Below are 11,276 nucleotides of genomic sequence, written 5' to 3'. Positions count from 1 at the left end.
TTTTCCAAATGGCTCCCTATTTGTGCAAATAATTTATCTTTATACTATTGATAGGAGGTACTGACTTTAATGCACTAAATTCTTATTTTTATATGCTTCTATTTCTGGACTTTGTATTTTGTTCCATTGGTTTGTCTGTTCATATGCCAAAACCCACATTTTAAATTACTGAGGTTTTAGAATGTGTCTATATCTAATAGGGCTGGTTCCTCCTCACCGCATTTCTTTTTCAAAATTTTCTTGTCTATTTTTAGGTTTTTTTCATGTTCAAATTTTAATCAGCCTGTGTAGATCTAGGAAAACACCCCAACTCTGTTGAGTTTTTATTTATTGGGATCTCATTCAATTTACCAATACATTTTGGGAGAATTGACATTTGTAGGGTATTGACTATTCTAATCTGATTTCTTATTCAGTTCTAGGAATTTTATCTGTTTTTTTTTTTAAAGATTTATTTATTTATTTGAGAGAGAGTGAGAGAAGAGCAAGCGAGTGAGCAGGGGGAGGGGCAGAGGGAGAAGCAGAGATGCAGACTCTTTGCTGAGCATAGAGCCTGATGCAGGACCCGATTTGGGGCTCGATCTCACAACCCCAAGATTATGACCTGAGCAGAAATCAAAAGTAGGATGCTTAATTGACTGAGCCACCCAGGCACCCCTTTTAGATTTTATTTTTAAGTTATCTTAACACCCAAGGTGGGGCTTGGATTCACAACTTCAACATCAAGAGTCGCAAGTTCTACTGACTGAACCAGCCAGGTGCTCCAGTGTTTTAAAAATAGGGGGGGAAAAAGGTACTTGTTCACCAATATTTAAAGATCAGATTTCTTATTTTCTGTTTTCCTTTTTTCTTGAGCATGAGATTTGCATTTCTTCATGGCAATAGTGGGCTGAAGACTCGCTACTTCCTTTGGGCAGGCCAAGCACTTCTGTCACCTACATCACCCCCCCACCCCCCCCCCCCCCGGGCCACCTTGCTGCAGGCAAGAAGCAAGGGTGGTTGGAGCAGAGGGAAAAAGGAAAGAGTCGTACAAGGATTGTCCAGAGGTTCAGTGATGTCAGAATATGGCAGATCTTGAGACCATGATAAGGATTCCAGCTTTATTCCAAATGAAATGGGGAGTTTTTGAGGGGTTTTGAGCCAAAGTGTGACCTGATCTGACTTAGATTTTAAATTAATCACACAGCTGCTCTGCTGATGTTAGACTGCAGGGGGAAGACATTACAGTGCAATGATGGAAGTGGGAAACCCATTCAGAGGTTTTCCATTGTGATCATGAGATGGCTTGGACCATGATGATAACAAAGGAAGTGGGGTCAAGTGGTGGAAGTCAGGAAACATTTGATGTGATCAGAATCTCCTGATGAGTTAAATGTGTGACATGGAAGAAGACTTTCTTTGGGTTTTTGGCCTGAATAACCAGAAGGATGAAATCGCTATTTGAGATGAAGGAGCTGTAGCAGGAATAAATTTCAGGAGAAAAATCAGGAGTTCCATTAGGGCCATGTTCACTTGAGATAGATGTAAATAGGATGTCCAAAGGAAATGTTGAATAAACGGTTAGTTAGGAATCTGGAGTTTAGAGGACATGTCTGGCTAGTAATAAACCTTTCCTCTTCTGATCCAGTCTCATAACTTTTAATACCATGTAATACCATATAATGCTGATGACTCCCAAATGTTTGTTTATGGTGGATTCGAGGCAGATTGTGGTAGCACGGCTGTGTTGTCAGGGAAGAGAGAGGTGGGTATCTGGGTCTGTTTTTTCTCTGGTCATAGAACAGGAATGTTCTTAGTCCCAGTGCTTGTGTCTCTGCTCATAAACTGAGGCTCATATGGTTGTCAGCTTTAATGTCTTATATCTGATAAGCTGTAGAGACAAATTTCAATCAAGGTTTCAAATTCATACGCCTTTCCTCCACCCCACCTGCCAGTCTTTGGCAAGGGTATCTTTCAAAGAACCATTCTCCTTGCTTTCTCAGCCCCTTTCTAGGCATTCAGTTTCTCCTTTCACTTCCCTGTGCCCACTTAATTTCAGCAGTAGGAATCTTAGTGCTGAGATACTGAAATACCAGGGAAAATCCTCGACTAAGACTTTCAGGCTTTAGCTACTAGGTGTATTTTGCCCTCTGTCAAGTAATTCTTAACTGCTCCATCCAGGTTAAAGTCCTCAGGAATTCTATGGTCCTAGCAGTCCGAAACTTTTCCCTTTCCCAATTCAGTTCAACATCTGTTAATTGTTCAGGTCTGAGGAACTGTGGTCTTAACGAGGGGAGAAAAGGCATGCTCTCAAGCAGCTGTAACCAGGACGACACCCCCCCCCCCAAGCACGCCCAGGAAGTTCGGGGCCGGACTTAGGACTAAGCTTTGTCCTCTGATCCTGCGCTCTCCCCCCTCGGCTTCCCGGAGCGCGGGGGGCTTCCGGCGGGCCCCCTCCTCCTGGGGGCGGGGCCTACCTCTCCCACTCCCGCCTCCCCGGCTGCGCGCGGCTGCGGGCCGCGGTCACGTGAGCGCGGCGCGGCGGGGGAGGGGCCCTGGTTTCCGGGCGGCGGAAGGAGACGCGGCCGCGTGAGGACGAGGGGATTTGAAAACACGCTCCGGGAGCGAGAGGCTGAGGCCGGTGGCGCACGCCGTCGCCCCGTGGGCTTCTGCTCGAACGCTCTTTTTCTCTGCCTCCGCGCCCCGGTCCCGACCGGGCCCTCAGGTGAGCGGCCGCCGCCCGTCGGGCCGGGCCCTCCCGGGGCGCGGGACGGCGCGCGGGGCCCTCGCCCCCCGGTCCGCGGCCCAGGCGGGCCGGGCCGGCTGTGGCCGGTCTGCCCGCGCCGGAGGCCGTCCCGGGGCTCCGCTGCGAAGCGGGGCCTTAGTGCGGAGTGGGGCAGTGCGGGGGCGGGGCGCCCCGCGGGCGTTTGAAGCGCCTCAAGTGACTGGGCTGGTTCGCGCGGTTTAGCGTCCGAGAGACTTTTAGGCCGGTGTGCCTTGATTTGGGCCCCGCTTCTCCGACTGTGGTCCTGACCACCGTCCGCAGGAGTAGAAGGAACGATAGTTCTTACCGTTTACGGACCCTTCACTTGTGGGATGCTGGATCAAGACGGGCGGTGGGGATGAGCGGGCGTCTCCTATTCGGCCCTGTCGCCGTCCAGGTGTGGGGGGTTAAGCGGGCTGTACGGAGCAGAGCGGCATCGTCGGTTCTCTGTTTCGCCCCTCTGGGGCATTTACTTTCTTAGAAGTCTTGTTTCTCTGATTGGTCCCCTCTGTAGAGTTGGGAGGAACTCGTGAGAGTAAGGGGTTGGCGAGGAGATTATCAAAGGAAAACTGCTGTATGCATTATTAATTTTTTTTAAAGAAGTTGGAAATTAGGGTAATGGAGTGGTAGACAAACTAGCTGGAATTTGATTCGGTCGAAATTCTGACACTAGCTTCTCCCTTGTGTTGCAGTTAGGAGACTTGCAGTTGGAATATATGAAATTCAGTTTTAAAACTTTAGGGGCTCATCCATATAGGAGGTCCAGTGATCTGAAAGTTCAGCCCCTGAGGCTGGAGTTTGTACCTTCTGTTCAAAACCGGCTACTGTTAAAGTGGCTTAGTCAAACTATTTGATTTGCTGTGCTATGAAAATCTGTATTTTATTTCTTTTTATTTTAGTTATTTTAAAAGACTTTATTTTTAAGTCCTCTCCACATCCAACGTGGGGCTTAGATTCATGACCCTGAGATCCAGAGTTGCAGCTGGGTGAGCCAGCCCGGTGCCCCTGAAAATCTTTTATTTTAAAGTGAAAATAACAAATTGGTAATAGAACTTTAAGAGTTCCTAGTATAAAAATGTTTTCTGTGTACCCTAAAATAATAATACCAGCTTTAAAAGTTAAGGAATGGCGATCAGACCTCTTAGTTTTCCTAATGGGGAAATTAGTGTGGCTAATACAGAGTGATGGATAATATGACATAAACTTGACAGGCTGTATGTTGGACACGGGTCAGGTAGTTAGTGGCTAAAGGTAGCATAGAGGATTGGTGAGTTGGGGTTAATTCATTTGGTTTTTGTCTTGTACCATTTTCATCTCTGGTACTAGCTAGTAATAAAAATGTAGGGAAAGCTCACAAAGCGTGCTTGTTTAATTAATGAAAATTTTTTTTATTGAAAGAGGCCATGTGAGTATTCTTTTTAAGTTTTGCTTGCCCATTTTTTTAAAAAAACTACAGTAACTAGAGGTGTGGGTGGGATGAAAACTTGGAATTGGTATAAGTGAGATAAGAAACCATCTTGCCACTCAGGTTTGCAATCCTCACCTTAAATCCAGTCGTATAACATAAAGCTGGTTTTGCAGAGCTCTTAAGTCCCTTTTCAGCTCCCTAATACAGGTCTGACAAATCTTTCTGAGTTTCATCTTTAAAATGGGTTTAGTACCACCTTCCTCACATGGTTTTGTGAAAATTGAATGCTGATGTACATAAGGCATTTGGTACTGTGCTTGATGTGTGCTGGTCCTGAGACTTTAAGAAAATATACATGTTTGTGCTTATACATATTTGACAGTCCCAGGTGAAGTTCCCAGTGTTTTACAAACAGGAACTCATTTGCTCCGCATTAATCTTAGCTCGTAATAACTATATGATGTCAGTATTATTATCCCTATTTTGTGGATAAAAACTGAGGCACAGTTTTAACTACAGCTAGAAAGTGGCAGTCTGGATAAGAACTGAATCAGTCTGGCTCTAGAATCTGCTCTTAACCTACGTAGCCAAATCCTACTTAGCTCAAGGGGCTAATGTCTTAAAACCTTGAAATCATGTGAATTTGGATAAATGTTAAGGCGATTGGCTTCTGGATTCCTGGAACTTGAGCTGCTTGGTCTTGCACAAGCTATTTTATTTCACAATAAATGTAAACCTTCATTTTACTCAAGTTTTTTAGACTCTGCTTTATAGTATTGTGACTTAAAAAAAAAAAGTATGTGGGCATAGGATAATTATGATAGACCAGAAGTAGTTTATTTATTTCAGAGGTATTTACCTATTGCAGTGTGTGTACAGTGGCAAGCAGAATTCATTATTTTGCAGCGTGTTGGAAAAGGTTTCAAGAGTTGAACTGGTTCCAGGTATAGGAGGCTATTTTTTAGGTAGATGTTAGCTTGTGGGAAGGTAAAGCTGGAGAGGAAGTTAGGAAGGATGTGATATGTCAAGCTATGGAGTTTTTACTCTAAGGGAGTAAAGGAACAGCTGAAAACTTCTGAGCTTTGGTCAGATACGTGTTGAGGAAGAGCTCTCTTGTGACTCCAGCAAATGGGCCTGGAGTAGGCACTAGAAACAAGGCAAGCATATTGATGGGGGAAACTAATAAGCAGTCTAGGGTAGAAGTCTTAAGGATTTAAGAAATGGCCTTGGAATGGGTAGGAGGCAAAGATCAAAGATTTTGTGTGTAAGTGGGAAGAGTTGGATGTAAATTGAAAGAATGTGGTGTAGAGGGGGAAGTACAAGATGACATGTTCATGCTCATGTTATTTATTACAACAGTGGCCTAGCTGGTCTTTGTTCCTTACCCCTCTGTTAGGCTGTATTTCCTTTTATACTGCTTTTTTTTTTTTTTTTTCCTGCTTTTGGATACTGTTTTCTGTTTATATCTAATCTGAACCTATCCTGGTGTTCAAAATGCTGCTATCTCATTTTTGCCTATACTAGGCTTATTCTCTAGTCCTGATCTAAACCCTGTTTTCCTTACTCTTGAAGTGCTCATTAACTCTCCTTGCTGCATATCTCTGAATCTTACACTTTTTTCAAGGGTCAGCTTAGGTTCATGAAACTTTCTGTTACAGGCTGCATTAAAAAACTTTGTTTGTAGAGGTTCCTCAGGGACTTTCAGGGACCAGGAGCAGATACAGGGTGTATCGCTAGCAATCTATGTGCTGCACCCCCCCCCCCATTCCCCCCAAACCCTGGGTGGGACGTTATTTCAAAAAGTTTCCATTTAACACAATTGTTTGACAAAGGTTCCTTGGCTAAAAACTCTTGACAAACCTGTGGCAGGACTGTTGCCTTATTGTTGATGACTCTCTTTACAATAGCTTTTGACTGAGGTATACCTCTTGGTAAAGGTATTTTCCATTTAATGCTTTGATCCTTTGGCATGGTTCTTGTTGGTCCTGATTCTTCGTTATCTTTGAAATATATTTTAGAGTAATGTAAATGTTGGAAAACACTTTATTTTTTTGAATTTATCTTTTTTTACCCATTGTTTTAAAATTCTTTTCACTAAAGCACTCAAGAATGACCAAAAAAAGAAAACGCCAAGATGATTTTCAAAAAGTAAAACTAAAAGTTGGTAAAAAGAAACCCAAGTTAGAAAATGCTACTGTTACAAACTTTAAAACCAAGACTATACATCTGCCTGAGCAACTCAAAGAAGATGGAACTCTTCCAACAAACAATAGAAAACTTAACATTAAGGTAAACCTTAAATACTGTTTTGATAAAATAACATTTTCTTTGAAATCATCTAGAATAATTTTTGTGAAATTTGTTTTAATTCTCAGGATTTATGGGTGGCTGATGATTGGAATTTGTTAACCAAATCTGAGTTGCCACTGTAGCTTTCCCACCTCTAGAAAGACTTGCTCAACTAAACCCACAGTGATTTCTTCATTGTATACCTATTTGATGATTTAATATATGATCTGGAAATAATTCTTGTGTAACTTTTTGATGTATCAAGTTTTTGATGTGACAGTTTTCTAGCTGTTTTTATAGTTCATGAAGATCTTGTCTTACTCATTTTTGAACCCATACATAACACATGACTTAGGTTCGTTGTAAATGTGTGAAGTTAATTAAGGTTTGAGCAATAGTTTTGCTTAAAATTTTGACAGCTTTATTGAAATGTAACTCATGCATAATAAAATTCACCCAGTTAGAGTGTGCCATTCTAGGGGTGCCTGGGTGGCTCAGTTGGTTAAGTCTGACTCTTGATCTCAGCTCAGGTCTTGGTCTCAGGGTTGTGAGTTCAGGCCCTGCATTGGGCTCCATGCCCAGCGTGGAGCCTACTTAAAATGTACCATTTTGTAGTTTTTAATATATTTATGGAGTTATGCTACTATCACCACAATCTAATTTTAGAACATATTAATCATGCCATAAAGAAACCTATACTTATTAGAAGTCACTCCCCATTCTTTTCTGCTTGCTCTAGGCAGCCACTAATCTACCTTCTGTCTGTATAGATTTGCTTATTCTGGTCACTTAATATAAATGGAACAATATGATATGTGCTCTTTTGTTATTAGTCTTTTACTGAGCATGTTTTAGAGGTGCATCCATGTTATAGCATATCTGTAAGGACAGTACTTCATTCCTTTGTATTGTTGAATAGTATTCCAGTGCATGGTTATGTCACATTTTATCAGATACCAGTTGATGGTCATTTGGCTGTTTCCACTTTTTTTTTTAATTTAAATTTTGTTAGTTAACATGTAGTGCAATATTGGTTTCTGGAGTAGAATTCAGTGATTTATCACTTACATACAACACCCAGTGCTCATCACAAGTGCCGTCTTTAATACCCATCACCCACCTAGCCCATTCCCCACACAGTTTGTTGCCATTTTTTGACTCTTATGTGTAATGCTGTTATGAAAATTTTTGAACAAGTCTTTGTGAGGATAAACATTTTCTAGTTTTGCTTTTAAGCTCTGAAGTTTAAATAATATTGAAATGGTATTTGAAGTTGTTTTTTTCACAAATTATATAAATTATTCCACAAATAAATTTGTCAAATGCTATATTCAGGATATGCACACACACCCTGAAAGACCATTTAAAATAGGCAGAACAGGGGCGCCTGGGTGGCACAGCGGTTAAGCTTCTGCCTTCGGCTCAGGGCGTGATCCCGGCGTTGTGGGATCGAGCCCCACATCAGGCTCCTCTGCTATGAGCCTGCTTCTTCTTCTCCCACTCCCCCTGCTTGTGTTCCCTCTCTCGCTGGCTGTCTCTATCTCTGTCGAATGAATAAATAAATAAAACCTTAAAAAAAAAAAAAATAAAATAGGCAGAACAGTCCTGTGAAATTAGGAGTATATAAATGCACCTACCGTGTGTTTGATATATAGTAGGTCTTTAAATAGTGGTGGTGATTGCTGTCACTTTAAATGATAGCATGCCTAAGCCTTCATACAGGTCAATTTCAAAAAGAGAAAATTCTAACCAAAAAGTGTGTAATTTTTTATTAAGCTAAATCTATTTTATTTTTAAAGATTTTATTTATTAGAGAGAGTGCACAAGCAGGAGGAGCAGCAGAGAGAGAGGGAGAATCAGGCTTCCCACTGAGCAGGGAGCCCAATGCCATGCGAGGCTCCATGCCAGGAGCCTGAGATCATGACCTGAGCCACGTAGGTGCCCCTATTTTAAAGATAAAACAATGTTTCTCTTCTTAGTAGAAGCTGGTAACATTTAGAATAATACTTACTGAAGCAGTTTCCCCAAGGAGTGTCAGTTTATAGTTTATAGCTTTAGTTAGCATGTTTATTTGAAAATGTTATAAATGCATATGTACCTAAATCCTGTATTTTTATTTTTAGGATTTGCTGTCACAGATGCATCACTACAATGCTGGGGTTAAACAAAGTGCTCTTCTTGGACTTAAAGACCTTTTGTCTCAGTACCCATTTATAATTGATGCACACCTTTCAAACATATTAAGTGAAGTGACTGCTGTGTTTACAGATAAAGATGCTAATGTACGATTAGCAGCAGTTCAACTTCTTCAATTCCTGGCCCCCAAAATACGAGCTGAACAAATTTCTCCATTTTTTCCTTTGGTAAGTGCCCATCTCTCTAGTGCCATGACTCACATTACTGAAGGAATTCAGGAGGACTCTTTAAAAGTTTTGGACATTCTGCTGGAACAATACCCAGCCTTAATTACTGGCCGTAGCAGTATATTGCTTAAGAATTTTGTAGAACTTATTTCTCATCAGCAGCCGTCTAAAGGACTGATAAATAGAGACAGATCCCAGTCCTGGATACTTTCTGTAAATCCTAATCGGAGACTCACTTCTCAGCAGTGGAGGCTGAAAGTCTTAGTGAGACTCAGTAAATTCCTTCAGGCCTTGGCAGATGGATCCAGTAGGTTGAGAGAAAGTGAAGGACTTCAGGAACAAAAAGAAAATCCCCATGCCACTAGCAACTCCATTTTTATCAACTGGAAGGAACATGCCAACGACCAGCAGCACATCCAGGTTTATGAAAATGGGGGTTCACAGCCAAATGTCAGTTCACAGTTCAGGCTACGGTAAGAAGGATTTCAGTTATGTCCACACTCAGTTTTCCTGTATTGAATTTTAACTGCTGACCATTGATGGCTAATGGTGGGAAGATATGCAGTTGTCTTTTATAGTTTTCATGTAGTTACTCATGATTTGATTTTATTTACTGATGGGAGGAGTCATTTGAAAGTAATTAATTTATTCATTTCTAGCAAAGCCTAATGAGAAGTAAAACTTGATAGTTTTTCTTGGCTTTGTCATTGTAGAATTTTATTTTCTTACTAGTCTTGATCAGTGTAATTATCAATTCAGGGAACTTCATTTTTACTGGTACTTTACACTTAATATTTAAATTAAACAAGGAATAATATTTTTTAATCATTAATTTTTTTTTTTTCGTTCTTACCCTTCCTTATTAGGTACCTGGTTGGAGGACTGGGCAGTGTGGATGAAGGCCTCTCATCTACTGAAAACTTGAAAGGATTTATTGAGATAATAATTCCATTGCTAATTGAATGCTGGATTGAAGCTGTGCCTCCCCAACTAGCTGCTTCTGTTGGAAATGGTATAGAACGAGAACCTCTGCAGGTTATGCAGCAAGTTCTTAATATTATTTCCCTTCTGTGGAAACTCTCTAAACAACATGATGAAACTCATAAATTGGTGAGAACTTAATGGGCTATTGTCTTTTATCATAATGTCTTTTATCATAAATGGGTGGATTAGAAATCAGTATATTACTACTTATTGGTTATGCATTTTCTAAAAATTCCCATGGTGTAACTATGAACTTGTTTCTTGCTTTTGCCCTAAAATGCAAATTAAAAATGTGAGAGTCTCTGAATATTTTTAATTTCTTTAAGTGAAATGCATAACTTTTTTCTGAAGATTTTGTTTATTTATTTTTTGCACCTGAGTGGGGGGAGGAGCGAAAGAGAGGGAATCTCAAGCAGATTCAGTGCTGAGCGTGGAGCCTGGTGCAGGACTCAATCCCACAACCCTGAATTCGTGACCTGAGCTGAAATCAGGGTTGGGTGCTAAACCGACTTAGCCACCCAGGTGCCCTGTGTAATGCATAACTTAATGAACTTGATTTTTCTTTTTCCTTTTCCTTTCCCTTTTTTTTTTCTTTTTTTTTTGTGAGCTTGATTCCATTTTCTTTTATTAGATACAATTCACAGTAGTGTTACAGTGTATTTATGGCAGATTGATTATGTAGGAACATTTTACTTTCTGGAGGCCTTTTATGGGATAAAAAATGTTGCTTATTAAGTACTTTCTTCCAGCGTGTGCCACACTGCCAATTTTAGCAGAAATGGACCACAGTGAAGATCTCATAACCATACTATGATTTAGAGAAGAAGCTACATACAGACTTGATTAGTGTGTGCTCTTTTGTTTTCTCTTGGTAAGGGATATAAGATCAGAAAACATTTGTAAAACTTACCTTTACAACATGTAGGTAAGCTGTAGTCATAGGTATGGTGTTAGTGAAATTAACCTAAGATTCTAAGCGTATAGCAGTTTTTTACTAGAAAAGCTGATAGTAAAGATGTGTTTCGTGATGATTAACTGTATCTACCGTTTGGGGGGAGAATTGAATGGTGGCAGATTTTTAAAGTATTGTAGTATAGAGAATATACTATATAGTCTGTGGTGCAAGTAAGGAGGAACAAGCTCTGAGATTAATTGCTGTTAAATTAATATGATAGTGCACTTAAAAAGGGCAGCTGCAGGAACAATAAAGCTTGAAGCATCTGGGTTTTAGAATTCCTGCAAGGAAGGACTTTTGACTAGGCAGGTGTGAATCTTTGAAGTTTTCTACGTATGTACAAAACTGACTGCAGTTTTTTTGGTTTTGTTTAATTCTTTTTATTTCAAGCTAAAGTTTAGAATGAGTTAATAGGCCACATAAAATAAGACGGGGTTAAATTAAAAGTAGTACTTGATAACTTTGAAAAGCATTATGGAATCTTACTGAAGTATGTATTTTAAGAGCTTGCTCTAGTACTGTTAACCCATTACC

The 11,276-nt window shown here is 40.5% G+C and overlaps 1 protein-coding gene across 2 annotated transcripts in view; it reads left to right on the top strand.

Moving 5' to 3' along the window:
• The first annotated feature begins 2,505 nt into the window (after positions 1–2,505).
• TEX10 (testis expressed 10) overlaps positions 2,506–11,276 on the top strand; it is a 57,963-nt gene continuing 49,192 nt past the window's right edge. Inside the window, exons 1-4 of one of the 2 annotated variants that reach the window (XM_026506134.4) lie at positions 2,506–2,704; positions 6,252–6,440; positions 8,564–9,276; positions 9,670–9,913. In XM_026506134.4, coding sequence (XP_026361919.2) covers positions 6,261–6,440; positions 8,564–9,276; positions 9,670–9,913 — 1,137 coding nt within the window. In that variant the 5' untranslated portion in view covers positions 2,506–2,704; positions 6,252–6,260. The remainder of the gene's footprint in view (positions 2,705–6,251; positions 6,441–8,563; positions 9,277–9,669; positions 9,914–11,276) is intronic. The other variant, XM_057313624.1, reaches the window with a different exon arrangement.

This window comes from Ursus arctos, unplaced genomic scaffold (assembly GCF_023065955.2).
Source record: "Ursus arctos isolate Adak ecotype North America unplaced genomic scaffold, UrsArc2.0 scaffold_18, whole genome shotgun sequence".
Classification (NCBI taxonomy): Eukaryota; Metazoa; Chordata; class Mammalia; order Carnivora; family Ursidae; genus Ursus; species Ursus arctos.
Note: the sequence above shows the minus strand (reverse complement) of the source record. Positions and strands in the feature narration are given on the sequence as shown.